The sequence below is a fragment of the Hypomesus nipponensis genome, chromosome 5 (genome assembly GCF_054491055.1).
Source record: "Hypomesus nipponensis isolate SF chromosome 5, ASM5449105v1, whole genome shotgun sequence".
NCBI lineage: Eukaryota > Metazoa > Chordata > Actinopteri > Osmeriformes > Osmeridae > Hypomesus > Hypomesus nipponensis.
Window position 1 is genome coordinate 12,286,442 of NC_140365.1, and position 12,057 is coordinate 12,298,498.

The 12,057-nt window shown below is 38.7% G+C and overlaps 1 protein-coding gene across 1 annotated transcript in view; it reads right to left on the reverse strand.

Moving 5' to 3' along the window:
- Positions 1–214: 214 nt before the first annotated feature.
- Positions 215–12,057, reverse strand: part of sms (spermine synthase) — a 107,646-nt gene continuing 95,803 nt past the window's right edge. Inside the window, exons 11-12 of the mRNA XM_084698115.1 lie at positions 2,144–2,259; positions 215–1,900 (exon numbers count right to left, since the gene is read on the reverse strand). Coding sequence (XP_084554241.1) covers positions 1,870–1,900; positions 2,144–2,259 — 147 coding nt within the window. The 3' untranslated portion in view covers positions 215–1,869. The remainder of the gene's footprint in view (positions 1,901–2,143; positions 2,260–12,057) is intronic.

A 12,057-nucleotide genomic window follows, 5' to 3' on the forward strand; every position in this document is an offset into this window, starting at 1 on the left:
GGCAGGGACAGATAGCCAGTTGGACCTCGCGAACCAGCCCAAACTCTGTTGCGGGTAGGGAAACGTAGACAGCCCCAGAGCTCTGTACTTGTTGATTTCCAACTGCTGCATTAAAGCTGATAATATCGGACCTCTGCGACTCCAGACCACTCTTTCTAGAACACAGACTTGTGTCATTGAATACCATCATTACATATTAGATTAGACACAAAGATTTTGAATCTTTCAAGATATATATTTTTAATATAAGCCGTCAGTCACTCCTTGTAACTGCGCTCCGTTGGCACATCACAGGGAGCTAACTAGCGGGCAAATTAACAATACTACCATTGACATTACATAGAAAACATACATCTTCAAGTTTTTTCAAAGCAACTACTTTAACTCAAATAATAATATGACTGTACAACATCTATACGTTGACTCAAGTAAAGTAGGTAGTAAAGGAGTAGGGTACTTTGTCCACCTCTGCTTGTCTCTCAAGTCTCAAGCATTCGCCGTGAGACTCAGGCATTTCAACCATTTTTTCATGGACGAGGCGCAGGCTTATGGAGGGAAGTTTTCTGCCAAGTTTATAGTTGTCTCGAGTTATACAGAATTAAATGGCACCAACCAGCCAATTAGAAACATCACCAGCACCCCCCACCCCATCTCCCAAAATTTGCTTTACACAAATGTTGACAGGTATGGTAATCTCACTGCAAACCTTTGATAAAACACGAGAGCCCTGTAAATCTAGAACTAGAGCTAAATATTAGTTGTGGTGCTCCTTAATATTTGGTGGGTGTTCCGAAATTTTTGTTGGTGCTCCTAGCTTAGTAAAATGTTAGCTTCTAGACTAGTTTACACTTGTAAATCCCCTAAATTAAAAACGGAAACATACAATTTTGTGTTTTTTGTTCCAGTCATGTATCATTGCTTTGTTGACACCGACACACACTAACTTCTTCAAAGAGAAACAACATTGTACTCACTCTTTTTCAGGATTTCAGTACTTTTACCACAGAATGGACCTAATGTACATACTTGCTTGTACATACTTTAGTGATGAAAATAAACTACAAGAACATGGTCTTCCCAAAAAGATTCTGCAGTTCACTTTTAATAACTTGTCACTACTAAACAAAATGTAATTTTTACTAATGGGATAAAACTGCCTTTGGTGAAATAATACCAAATAAATAAAAACAAAGCACCACAACAATCATCTAAGGCGTGAATGTGCATTGTCTATAAGCATGCTCCACAAAATAAAAACTTAACTCTTCCAGTACATGGACTCCAAACATTTGTAGAAAACTCTACTGATCGTGTAAAAAATAAGATCCAGTAGGAGGCGCTACATAATACAAACAACCAAAACACAGATGCTGTTCAAGCAAGAAACTGATACAGAGAATGACCCTTTTCCCTTTTATAATGAAGTGTGATACTTCAGCCTCATTGGGTAGGTTGACACCACATCCTTGATAGCGCAAGTTTCAAAACAAAGAATGAAATGCACAAGCATCCATCTGATTTAACTATATCACACAACCCAAAACCATACTAAATGTAAATACGTATTGCATAAATGAAAGGAACAGTCAAAGAGGGTCTGGTTGAAAGCACAATAAAGACAAAGTCATCTAGGGGTTCTCCTAGTCAGCTACATGCAAACAATAACCCTACATAAAATATCAAGACAAATGATAGCACAATCTTGTTTAGACATGAAACAATAAAAACAAACATTTAAAAAGGGTTAAAGACATAGAACCAGTAATATATGGAGCAATGGTAAAACAGTGTTGTCTTTCCCTGTTGGTACTACAGTACGAATTCTTCACCTTCCATCAGGGTGGGGTCAAATAGGAAAGGGAGATGCCTTTATTTCTTCCAAATTGTGTAGAAAACCCATCTACACATGTTTGTTGAGGAGTGTAAGCTGCCACTTTAAGTATGCATGTAAAGACAAAAATGACATTTATGATATAGTTCTGTCCTACATGGATGTCAATTTAAGCTTTGACTATGGAGACAGTGGAATTGTAGTGTTAATTTTGTATCATAGGTGCACAAATATCCTTTTTCCAATATATCTTGTAAAGCCAGCTAGGTACTGATTAAATTGATTGTGTGTGAGCGTAATTTGGAAGGATACAGTTCCATGTAGGAGGGCACACATACTACATCCTTGGAGAAGTTTACTGGAAATGACAGCCTTCCCAGTTGCTCCTCGTAAAGACTCAAAGCTTCAGTCAGGTTTGCACAGTTGCCCTAGGGGGACAATCAAACAATTAAAGAGCGTATTATAAATGTTCTACACACAGATAAGCTGAAATAAACATGGGACAAATGTGACTATCAACCTGTATTTAGTGATCTAAACTTTGCATTGTATTGAATGTTACATTCACATCACTGCACACTTCACATTTATAGTTGTGCAGCCTTGTTGTGTGGATAGCCATTGCATTTCTATGCACTAGGCGGCACAATTGTGCAAATTGATGGTCTATACATTTACATGTATTCATTTAGCAGACGCTTTTATCCAAAGCGACTTCCAAGAGAGCTTTACAAAAGTGCTTAGGTAAATTATCATATACAACAAGATTGTGGGTAACCACAACATGAAGCATATATTGTGAAAGTAAATAAGTGCAAATAGAAAGAAACATAAGAGCAAGTAGTTATACAAATTACAAATTAAACAACATGAACCTCCAACAACATGAACCTCAAACCTAAAAAACACCTTTTACTGTGGTTTGGTAAAAAAAACTATATTTTTTGCATCTTCCCCAATATAGGTAGCTATCTATCTATAGGCATCTACTGTAGTAAGGAAAATAGGTAAATTCTGTGTTATTTAGAAGTGAATTCACTTTTACAAATATTTATCTGCTTTCAAAGCGGCTGGCTAGCAAACAGAATGACAATATAAAGTGGATATAGCCTACTTTCAGTATAGATCAGTGAATTTTGTTTTGTGTTTACTGATGTCAAAACTGCCTGCACCATTGTGCATGTAATGACTTCTGTAATAAACTAAATGTTTAGATGTTTGTGGTGGTTAGACAATTTAACAGAACCAATATAGTACATTTTTATCAACATAACATAAGCTATTTTTTACGTAGGAAACAGCAGACAAATGAAGGCTTCATAATCATTTGCATGAATGTAGGCTACAACAGCATTGGCAATTTGACAAGAATAGATTTGGAGGTTGAACAAGTACTTCAGAGATGACAGAGAATTTCAATTGTAATCTGAGAAATATAGGTACCAAAACCACTGAGAACAATGTCATCACCGCAGGCATGTGCCCTATCTATAATTCCAGGAATCTGTTGTCAAATAAGACTTTATTAATCCCATAGATAAATTGATTTTGAGCTGGTGCATGTAGCCTGTAGATCTGCTGTGGGGCCCATGTGTGGCATTCATAGGGGGAGCCATCCCACATGAACATAACGATCATGTAGTAGAGGAATGGGCTTCAGTCAGTTGATGTGCTCTGTTGTATCGCCATATAATTATTTTTGTCGTATAGTTTATTGTGCGTGAGTAAGTATTTATCCGTTATATTACTTGTATTGTATCTATCTTTATTTCTGGAAAATAGTCGCATTGAAAACAAAGAAATTGGGCAATCCTGTGTAAAGATTTTACTTACCTATATGATTTAAACTTCCCCTTAAGTATTTCCCTTCTAGCAACATTTTTATGCATTTACTCAATGTATTCATTCATTAATAAAGACCCCTTCTGAAACAAGCTGATTCAGACGTTGTTAACCATCAGTATGGAAATTGCAATTCAAACACTACCATCTGAAAACTGGAAAATACGCCCACAAAAACAAATACGCTTGAAATGTATTTTTGGAAAACTGGATTATAACAAGTTTACTGGAAGCAATTATTTTCAGTCGGTCCTTGTCTGAAGACTCAGGAGGCTCATGGGAACGGCCATCCACACTAAGTAGGGAATAGCGCATTCACTTTGTTCGCTTTTCTAATACCCCCTCTATATTAGCCTCTCTCAATCAGTCATTGATCCTGGTCCTTGGGCCTACTGTAGCCCTGCATGTTTTAGATGTGTATCTGCTCCAAATGACTGGGTTGTCAAACCCAAAGTTGGAAGCAAGATACCACAAATGAATGTGTTGTTTGTGCACCTCCCTCCGCCTTTCACTGAAGGTCAGTCACTGTGTTGCTAGCCAACCTTCACTAAGGGGATTGTTTGAATACACCAGAACAGATTAATTTTTTTCTTTATGTATATTTGAGACCACACATTCGTACATGTAGGCCTACGTTTCTATATGGAAACAGATTATCAGGTCGATCGGATAAAATGAGCAAAAACGAGGCATGTTCTTTAACTTTATACTGTATATAACTTAAATTCCATATGTTTCACCTGCCTATTTTTCAATTGCTATGCCTGGAATATATGTTTTGGATAGTAAAGATAAAGTAAAAAAAAAAAATCCAGCTATAAAACTGTGCACACACAGACACAAACTCAATCAATCAATTAAACTGTATGTATATAGTGCATTTCATACCAGGAGGCAACACAATGCGCTTCACAGAGGGCAAAGGGTAGGGGGGATACAAAACACTTATGTTTGACACAAATTTTCCAGAGAAGAAAAAAAAAAACTGTACCTAGTTAGGCCAATATAGGAGAACTGTAAAAATTCTTCCCTCATCTCTCTGAAATGAATTCCTTGCTTTATAGTATACTGTAGATATTGTGCCAGCTCCAGACAGCCCAATCAGTCCCAGCACCGGGGGCAGTGGCCAAAACTGCCTTCACAGCCAGTTTGGGCACTGTCTTAAAAAAAATCCCTGACTTCCTGCTTAGCAAACAAGCTGCATGGCTGCATCTCGTATGGAAATCAGTGGCCTGGGCCACAAAAGCTGAGCCAACTGGGCTCAGAGGCAGGAGGTAAAAGCTTGAGATGAGGCAAGAGATCGGCACCAACACCAATATCACCAACCTAATATAATAATAATATCACGACGTAATCGAAAACATCCGGGGCCGCACGTTTGGTTAAGAGTGGCCGATCCGGGTGGATCTAGGCTCCTCTGAAGATTCTTTTGTTTCCAATGAGCGCACACACACCGCTTTACTCCACTTTGTGGCTGAAATGTGTTGACGCACCAGTGCCCCAGCAAATATGCAATAAATCACATTGTATTTCATTATGTTGTGTTACGTTAATCAATCTGCATATTAATAGATATAAATAATAAATAGAAATGAATATTAATACCTCTCACATTCAAAAATGCACTGTCCCTTTAATCAAAATCAAATAACTAAGTAAACAAACATGGAACAGGCAGATGACTCCATGTGTCTGCCATGTGTCAATGCACCATTGACGTAATTTTTTAAATCTCATTTCAACCCCATATATAAAAAAATAGGATCCAAAACGACATTGCAAAAGCATAGGGTACACATTTTTCAATACCTATCAAATTATTTAGCAAATAGGGCAACATTTTCTCCCTCAAGTTTGCATGCTTCCTTGTTTCCTAAAAAGTAACAGTTGAATCGGTAGCCTGGCTCCGCCCTCCTACGTACTTCCGTTCAATTTTTATTTTGCTTCTGTACTAGACTTTCGGTATATTAGTCGGGTTTTGCCAGCCACATTTTTGGCGGTCCAATCAGCGAACAGAAGGACTGGCTGAGAACGATGACGTTGATGTTGCGCCTTAGTTTGAGTTGTCGTTCAGTAATGGCGGCGGAGAAAGATGCGAGCGAAGCCATTCAGTCTGTTGTGGCAACGCTGCCAAATATCCAGAAGTTAGAGCCAGAGCAAGAACAATCTTTGCTGAGTTTTGTTGGTGGCAATGATGTTGTGGCCCTCCTCCCCACGGGGTTTGGGAAAAGTTTGATTTTCCAGCTAGCTCCGTTAGTGGTGAAGGAGTTGGCTAAGGCGAATGCAAGCGATTGGTTATGGCAGATCCAGAGTTTTAAACTTCAACAGAGTACCCACCTTCAAGGAAGTTAATGCTTGTCAATGGAGCAATCCCAGACTCTCTGTACAAATTAAATGTACGAGAGTCTTGTTAGGACCAGGCTAGTTGATTGGGTTGAGGTCAAAGCTTTGTGCAGGCTACTGAAGGTCTTCCACACCAAACTTGACAAACCATTTTTTGTGGACTTTGCTTTCTGCATGGCTGCATTATCATGCATTTACTGTAGTATTAAAAGGCTCATATATTTTTTACATCTCCAGTACATTTATAGGCGACAGACATATTGCAGATTTGTTCATGGGTTTAAATGAATTACTTAAATATCTGTATTTACAGTGAAATGTAAAACACGTCAAAATAATTACATTAGATGGTTTGGGGAAGACAAATGTGAGATGACTCAAAATGCATTGCATGTTAAATTTGAATAAATTATATTGGGAAATATGTTTCTCCACAGGCCAATTTAAAGCCCACTGTACGTACAACACCGTAAAACTCCTCCCGACACATCAATAACTAACTCAATCTACTCTGTGGCCTGGAAAATATAAAATGCCAGCTCTGGATCAGGAAGTAGTTTGTGGTAAATATAACTATCCAACACAATTTCCCTCTAAGTCGGCTTTGATGTTGTAGAAAAGGCCCAAAAGTTAGTTATGATTGTTCATTGCTTTCCCCTGACCCTTCACAGATTCGTTTGACATTGAAGTATTAATCAGCCTTAAGTTAGCCTACCTAAAACCTGACATGTGGAGGAGGCTCTAACGGTAATTATGTGCATGATTTGTAGCAAGGTAGTTAGATGTGCCATCATCAGTTAAAACTGATACATAGTACCCAGAATGCAAACATTTACACTTAAGTTTAAACTTTAATTAAACCATCAGGTCAGTACGTAATGAAAAGTAATCCTAAATCGTCCTCAATGTTTTTCCTCCAAAACGGCGATAAACTTGAAAAGTGAATAACTACCGTGTTGTTGGGCAGTGGCATACACCGGGTAGCCAAAAGGTTAAGCAAGTACGCTTGAAAATGGACTGTAATTGGTCTTAATTTCACTGCCAAGCAACTGTGCTGAATTACAAATTAATGGCAAAATACAAATGATAAATTAAAGGCAAAATTACAATTAATGAAGCTACGCCAGAAGGGTAGGCAATATTGTTGAGAAGCACTTTTTGTCATATTTGCCGAAAGTAACTTCACGTCTTGATAGCAACCAATATATTTAAAGGTTTGACGGTAATATGAAATAATTTCGACATCTGTGGACGTCGCAATACTGTAATAAACACAACCAATCGTTAAAGGGTACCCTGACTAGTGATTGGACGGGCTACCTGTCTGTCTACCGACCTGCGTGCACTCTGCCTTGCACGCACTCTGCACTCAATGCTCGATACTGTAGTTTTATCGGAGTGGCTTTGAAGGGAGGGGTGGAATATTTTGGTTTGAATTGTGTCAAACAGAAGCTAAAATAGCTAGCTTCGCAAAACTTGCCTACCCTTCCTTTGATATACCATCTAACAAACCCATTCCGAACTACTGTTGTCACAGTACTAAAGTTTCAGTAGTCGGTATCATACCAGTGAAATTTGACACAAAACTAAAATAGTTTACTGAACAACACATCTTTTGACAGTAACAGTCACCTACAATATCTAAGGATGTATTTATGACAACAACAGAACATTAACAATCACAATGCATGTAGGCTTAAAGGCAAAACGTGTGTGGACTGAATGTAGACATTAAGCAAACTCAGAAGATGACTTAAAGATCATTTGTAGAGATTGTAGAGAACATACTGGGAATTTTGGTCGCACTACAAGCACATAACGTACATGTAGCCTATCCCAAACCCCAACACACAAAGTTCGGCAAACTATGTCATCTAAAGCCTCTGTGAAAATGTGTTAATCCGGTTGTGCCTGTTTTGTATGCCCCAGTATTAGGTATTACATTTGCAGTATGCTGCAAACCATAAAGTACATGAACGTTGATGTTTGCAAATCGACAACGTTCTCATTGTCATCTGCCTCACACCCAAAATATTTTAATTTGTGGCTCTTCCACTTTTCTTGTCAACAACTTTTAGTGGATCCCCTGCAGCATTAGCTCCTTGTCCTTCCAGGGACGCAAGTTTGATATCAGCTTTGGCATGGACATCAACAGTTAATGCGAGCGTGCACATTTTTTGCAATTACAGTTTTTTGAGCTTCATGTAATAATGTTCTTATGTTTTTATCAAAATAAGTATTGGTAGGCCTCTAATTTTGAAATTATCTTTAGTTTTATGTTTTCTTAGCTTTCTAACAACGCCCATGGTCCGTTTTCCCTTCTTGTGATATTTTCAAGCATTTAGCCTACTCATATTGCATAATTCATTAACCCTATGATGCATGAATTATGACAACCCTATTGTGGATTTTTTCTGCATGTGTTTTTAGTCCCCTTTAGGCATACAAAAATGAAGTTGAACATCATTTATTTTATACACACATTTTTTATAGTAGTATAGTTTTTGCCCACTCAGATGGACAACAAGCGTGTGGGTTGTAAAGAAATAAGAAACTGAAGAAATATGGATTAACCAAACCAATGAGAAAAATCATATATTATGCTGTTAAAACCACTGTGTCACATATATTAACATCTTTCTCAATGAAATGCACTGAATATGAAGAATCTTCTGCCCCTGCCCTGCATGTTTCCCCTGCTGCAACACACCTAATTCAAATGAATAGGTCTTATTAGGCTTATCCTATCAGGCTTCTGCTGAGCGAGAGAACAACTCAATCATTTGAATCAGGTGTGAGAAACATCTAAAACGGGGGTCTCCAACCCTGCTCTCTGCCTGCCTGCTACCTGCCTCTAGGTTTTAGCCCCAACAATCTAGCACACCTGAATCTAATAATTAGCTCGTTAATCAGGTAACTAGTGTAGAATAAAGTTAAATGAGTGTTGTTGGAGCCAAAACCAACAGGCAGGTAAAACAAATCCAATTATAACAGCCCAAATTTTTTTTGCAGATTAAGTGTTTTCAACAACATCAAAGTTGCAGTACTAAAATAAATTGTGGTTGACATGAAGCCAGTGACGCATGATGTCCAATTTAGTGGACAGATGATCAATTAAAATTTCCTCCTAAAATAAAAGCAATACTTCGAAGATTTTACAATAGTATTGCTCCTTAGTAGTTACTTTACGTTACAATATTTTATTTACCTACGATGGTCTACTTCTATAAAAGGATTGGCAAGGTATTTATGTGCTACCTAGCGTTTTTGAAAATCCGTCGGCCATCTTGGAATTTCAAATATGTTGTTTCACTTAGAACAACTGGCCAATGGGTAGCAGTGTATAGGATGATGCAAAAGCATCCGCTAGAGTGGCTGATGTGCAACTGAACCACCAAAACCCATGCATGCATATACACAAGTTTACGCGCCAAAACCAGGGGGCCGCCATAACTCTTCACACATGCAATTCATTTCTGCCGGAAGTGGTTTGCACAGCGTCTGCCGGTGTAAACACAGCGATTTGTCTATGCTAGCTTGGGATCACTACTACTTTGACATACTTGTCGTTTGACATTTACTACTGGATAAGTTGCCAACATTGTCACATGTACTTGTTGATAACGTTGTCGCCATACTTTTAAGTACATTTCAGAGTAGATTTATAGTTATAAAGCTTTTTTTTATAAACATTTGTTGTCTAGCTCTTCAATCTCTCAGCAAAATGTAGGCTAATTATTTGGCTAAAGGATGCCACACATATCAGACAGAAGTTATAAATCCGTAGCCCGACATTAAAAGCATTTATAGTCAGTTGACTGATCGCGTTGTTGTACCCAGTCAAAGGAATAAACGCACAGGAACTTCATGAACATTCAATGGTCTTGCCAGTTATCCTGGCAAACATGAAGCATAATGTTCTTTATTTATTGCCAGGACACGGTCCAAGTAGCCTAGGCATACGTAACATTGAACGCTAATTCGTTTGGAATTTCTAGGCTATACTTGATGTTACATGTTGATGTTCAGTCTATTCAATTTAACAACTTCAGAAGGACAAGACAGGCAGTACACTGTTTTCCTTATTTATGTGGGTTGTCACTGCCTCAAGTGCCTACGTAATCCATCTATTCTTCCTATGAACCCGGTTATGACTGCTTTAAACAAGTACCGGTTGGCTACACACCTCATGCCGGGCTTATACAGATGTGTGTATTGGCACTTTGAAAGGTTTGAATTATTATATCCAGATATCAATGTATAATTATTAAATCCACTGCAACAATAGGACAAAGGAAAACCAACAAAATGTGAATAGCCTACAAACAATAAGCATACTACTTAGTATAACTGTAACAGACTAGAGGCGATTCTGGAGGCGATTCTCGGTTTTAAAACTGGTTTTAGCATTCTCTATCCAACCACTCGTTCAGGTGCTTTCTCGAGTGTTTGCAACCAACTACCGCACACGTCGTTCCCGAATCACTTTTCTTCATGTTGTAAATTGAATATACTCTTTGTCACTGCGATATCAGTGCTTTGTCGGCACAACAGCCCGCCAGAACGGAAGTGGATTGCATATAGGGGAGTAGTTCAGGAAGTAGAGCAGAAACGGCTCAAAAACTTGTCTATACAAGAAACAGAGTTTTGAATAGCTGTCCATTGTAGTGACCGCTATGCACCAGAGGGTTCATTAAGAACACCCTTTAAAAAAAAGCGAACCGCCTTTGAAACAAGCGAACCCACTTTGGAACAAGCCACTGTAACAACGTTCTCACTAGCAGTATTTCAGATGGAATTGCGATTCAAATAGTACCGTCTGTTAACTGAAAATATGCCCCCCAAAACGTAAATACGTTTGACATTAATTTTGGGGGACATGGCTAATTCAAAATAAGTTTGCTAGAGGCAAGCTAGCTGGTGTTGCTAGCCACACTTCACTGATTGTTTGAAAGCGCCGGATTAGAACGTTTCTTTTTTTTTACATATTAAAGTTTAGCCATAGCTGTGGCATTGAAGGCAGTAGTTTACTACTACACACTGCCAGTGGGCTACTGTAGCCGAGTCTGACGGCTAACGTCAAAACAAGACGCGGTCTCACTCAAATTCCAAGTGTTACACAAATCACAAAAATATGCTGACCAGCTGGCTGTCTTCACAATCGCCATAACTTTAAAACACTGCTCTCCATTTTGATGTAGAATTGACCCTGGTACGTAAATACGCATCAGACGCAGATCAACAACACTGTTGCTCTTGGAGTGTCAACACTCCAAGAGTCTTTGACAACACTGTTGTTGCTGCCGCAATCGTCAATGGAGGCTGACGGGGCTCTCACGTAGCAAACTTATCAAAGTGTTTACAGCAACCTACATTAAAATCTCACAAATAAATCAAAGTGTTTACAGCAACCTACATTAAAATCTCACCACCTGGCTGTCTTCACAATAGTCATATCGTCATAACATTTTCCTCTTTTTGTTTTTTTGTGCAAAATTGAACTATAAAATTACAAAAATACTACTATCACGCTTTCTAGCATGGCTGCCGCCTAAAAGACTAGGCCAGAGCCTGTTTAAGGAGAGCCTTGCCACTCCCTATTAAGCCCCATTGTACCGAATTTGGCTGCAGTTCCGCCAGAGTTCCACTGGGGGTGATCGCGAGCGAGTGCATGTTGAATGGGTGTCTACGGAGCAAAACGGCTAAATTTGTCTCTTTTGCCTCATTGTCGTTGAGAAATCTCCGATATGATTGTAGTTTTTGCATGTTCAATATGGATTATAGGTCGAAAGTTGAATGAACGAGTATGTCCTTTTGATTTCTTACAGGGTGAGTTGTTGTTGCCCATAACACGCTAGCATTCTGCTAATGAATGCTGATTGGTTAGTGAAGGACTGATACGACCAGAGCTCCCGCTTGATGGCATCTGAAGCGGAATCAGAATGTCAGAGCATTAGCAACATTAGCAACAACACTAGCAAGCCAAAACTCTTTCTAGCATGTGTATTGACAGAGAGAGCCTAACCTGTCAGCTGTGTTGT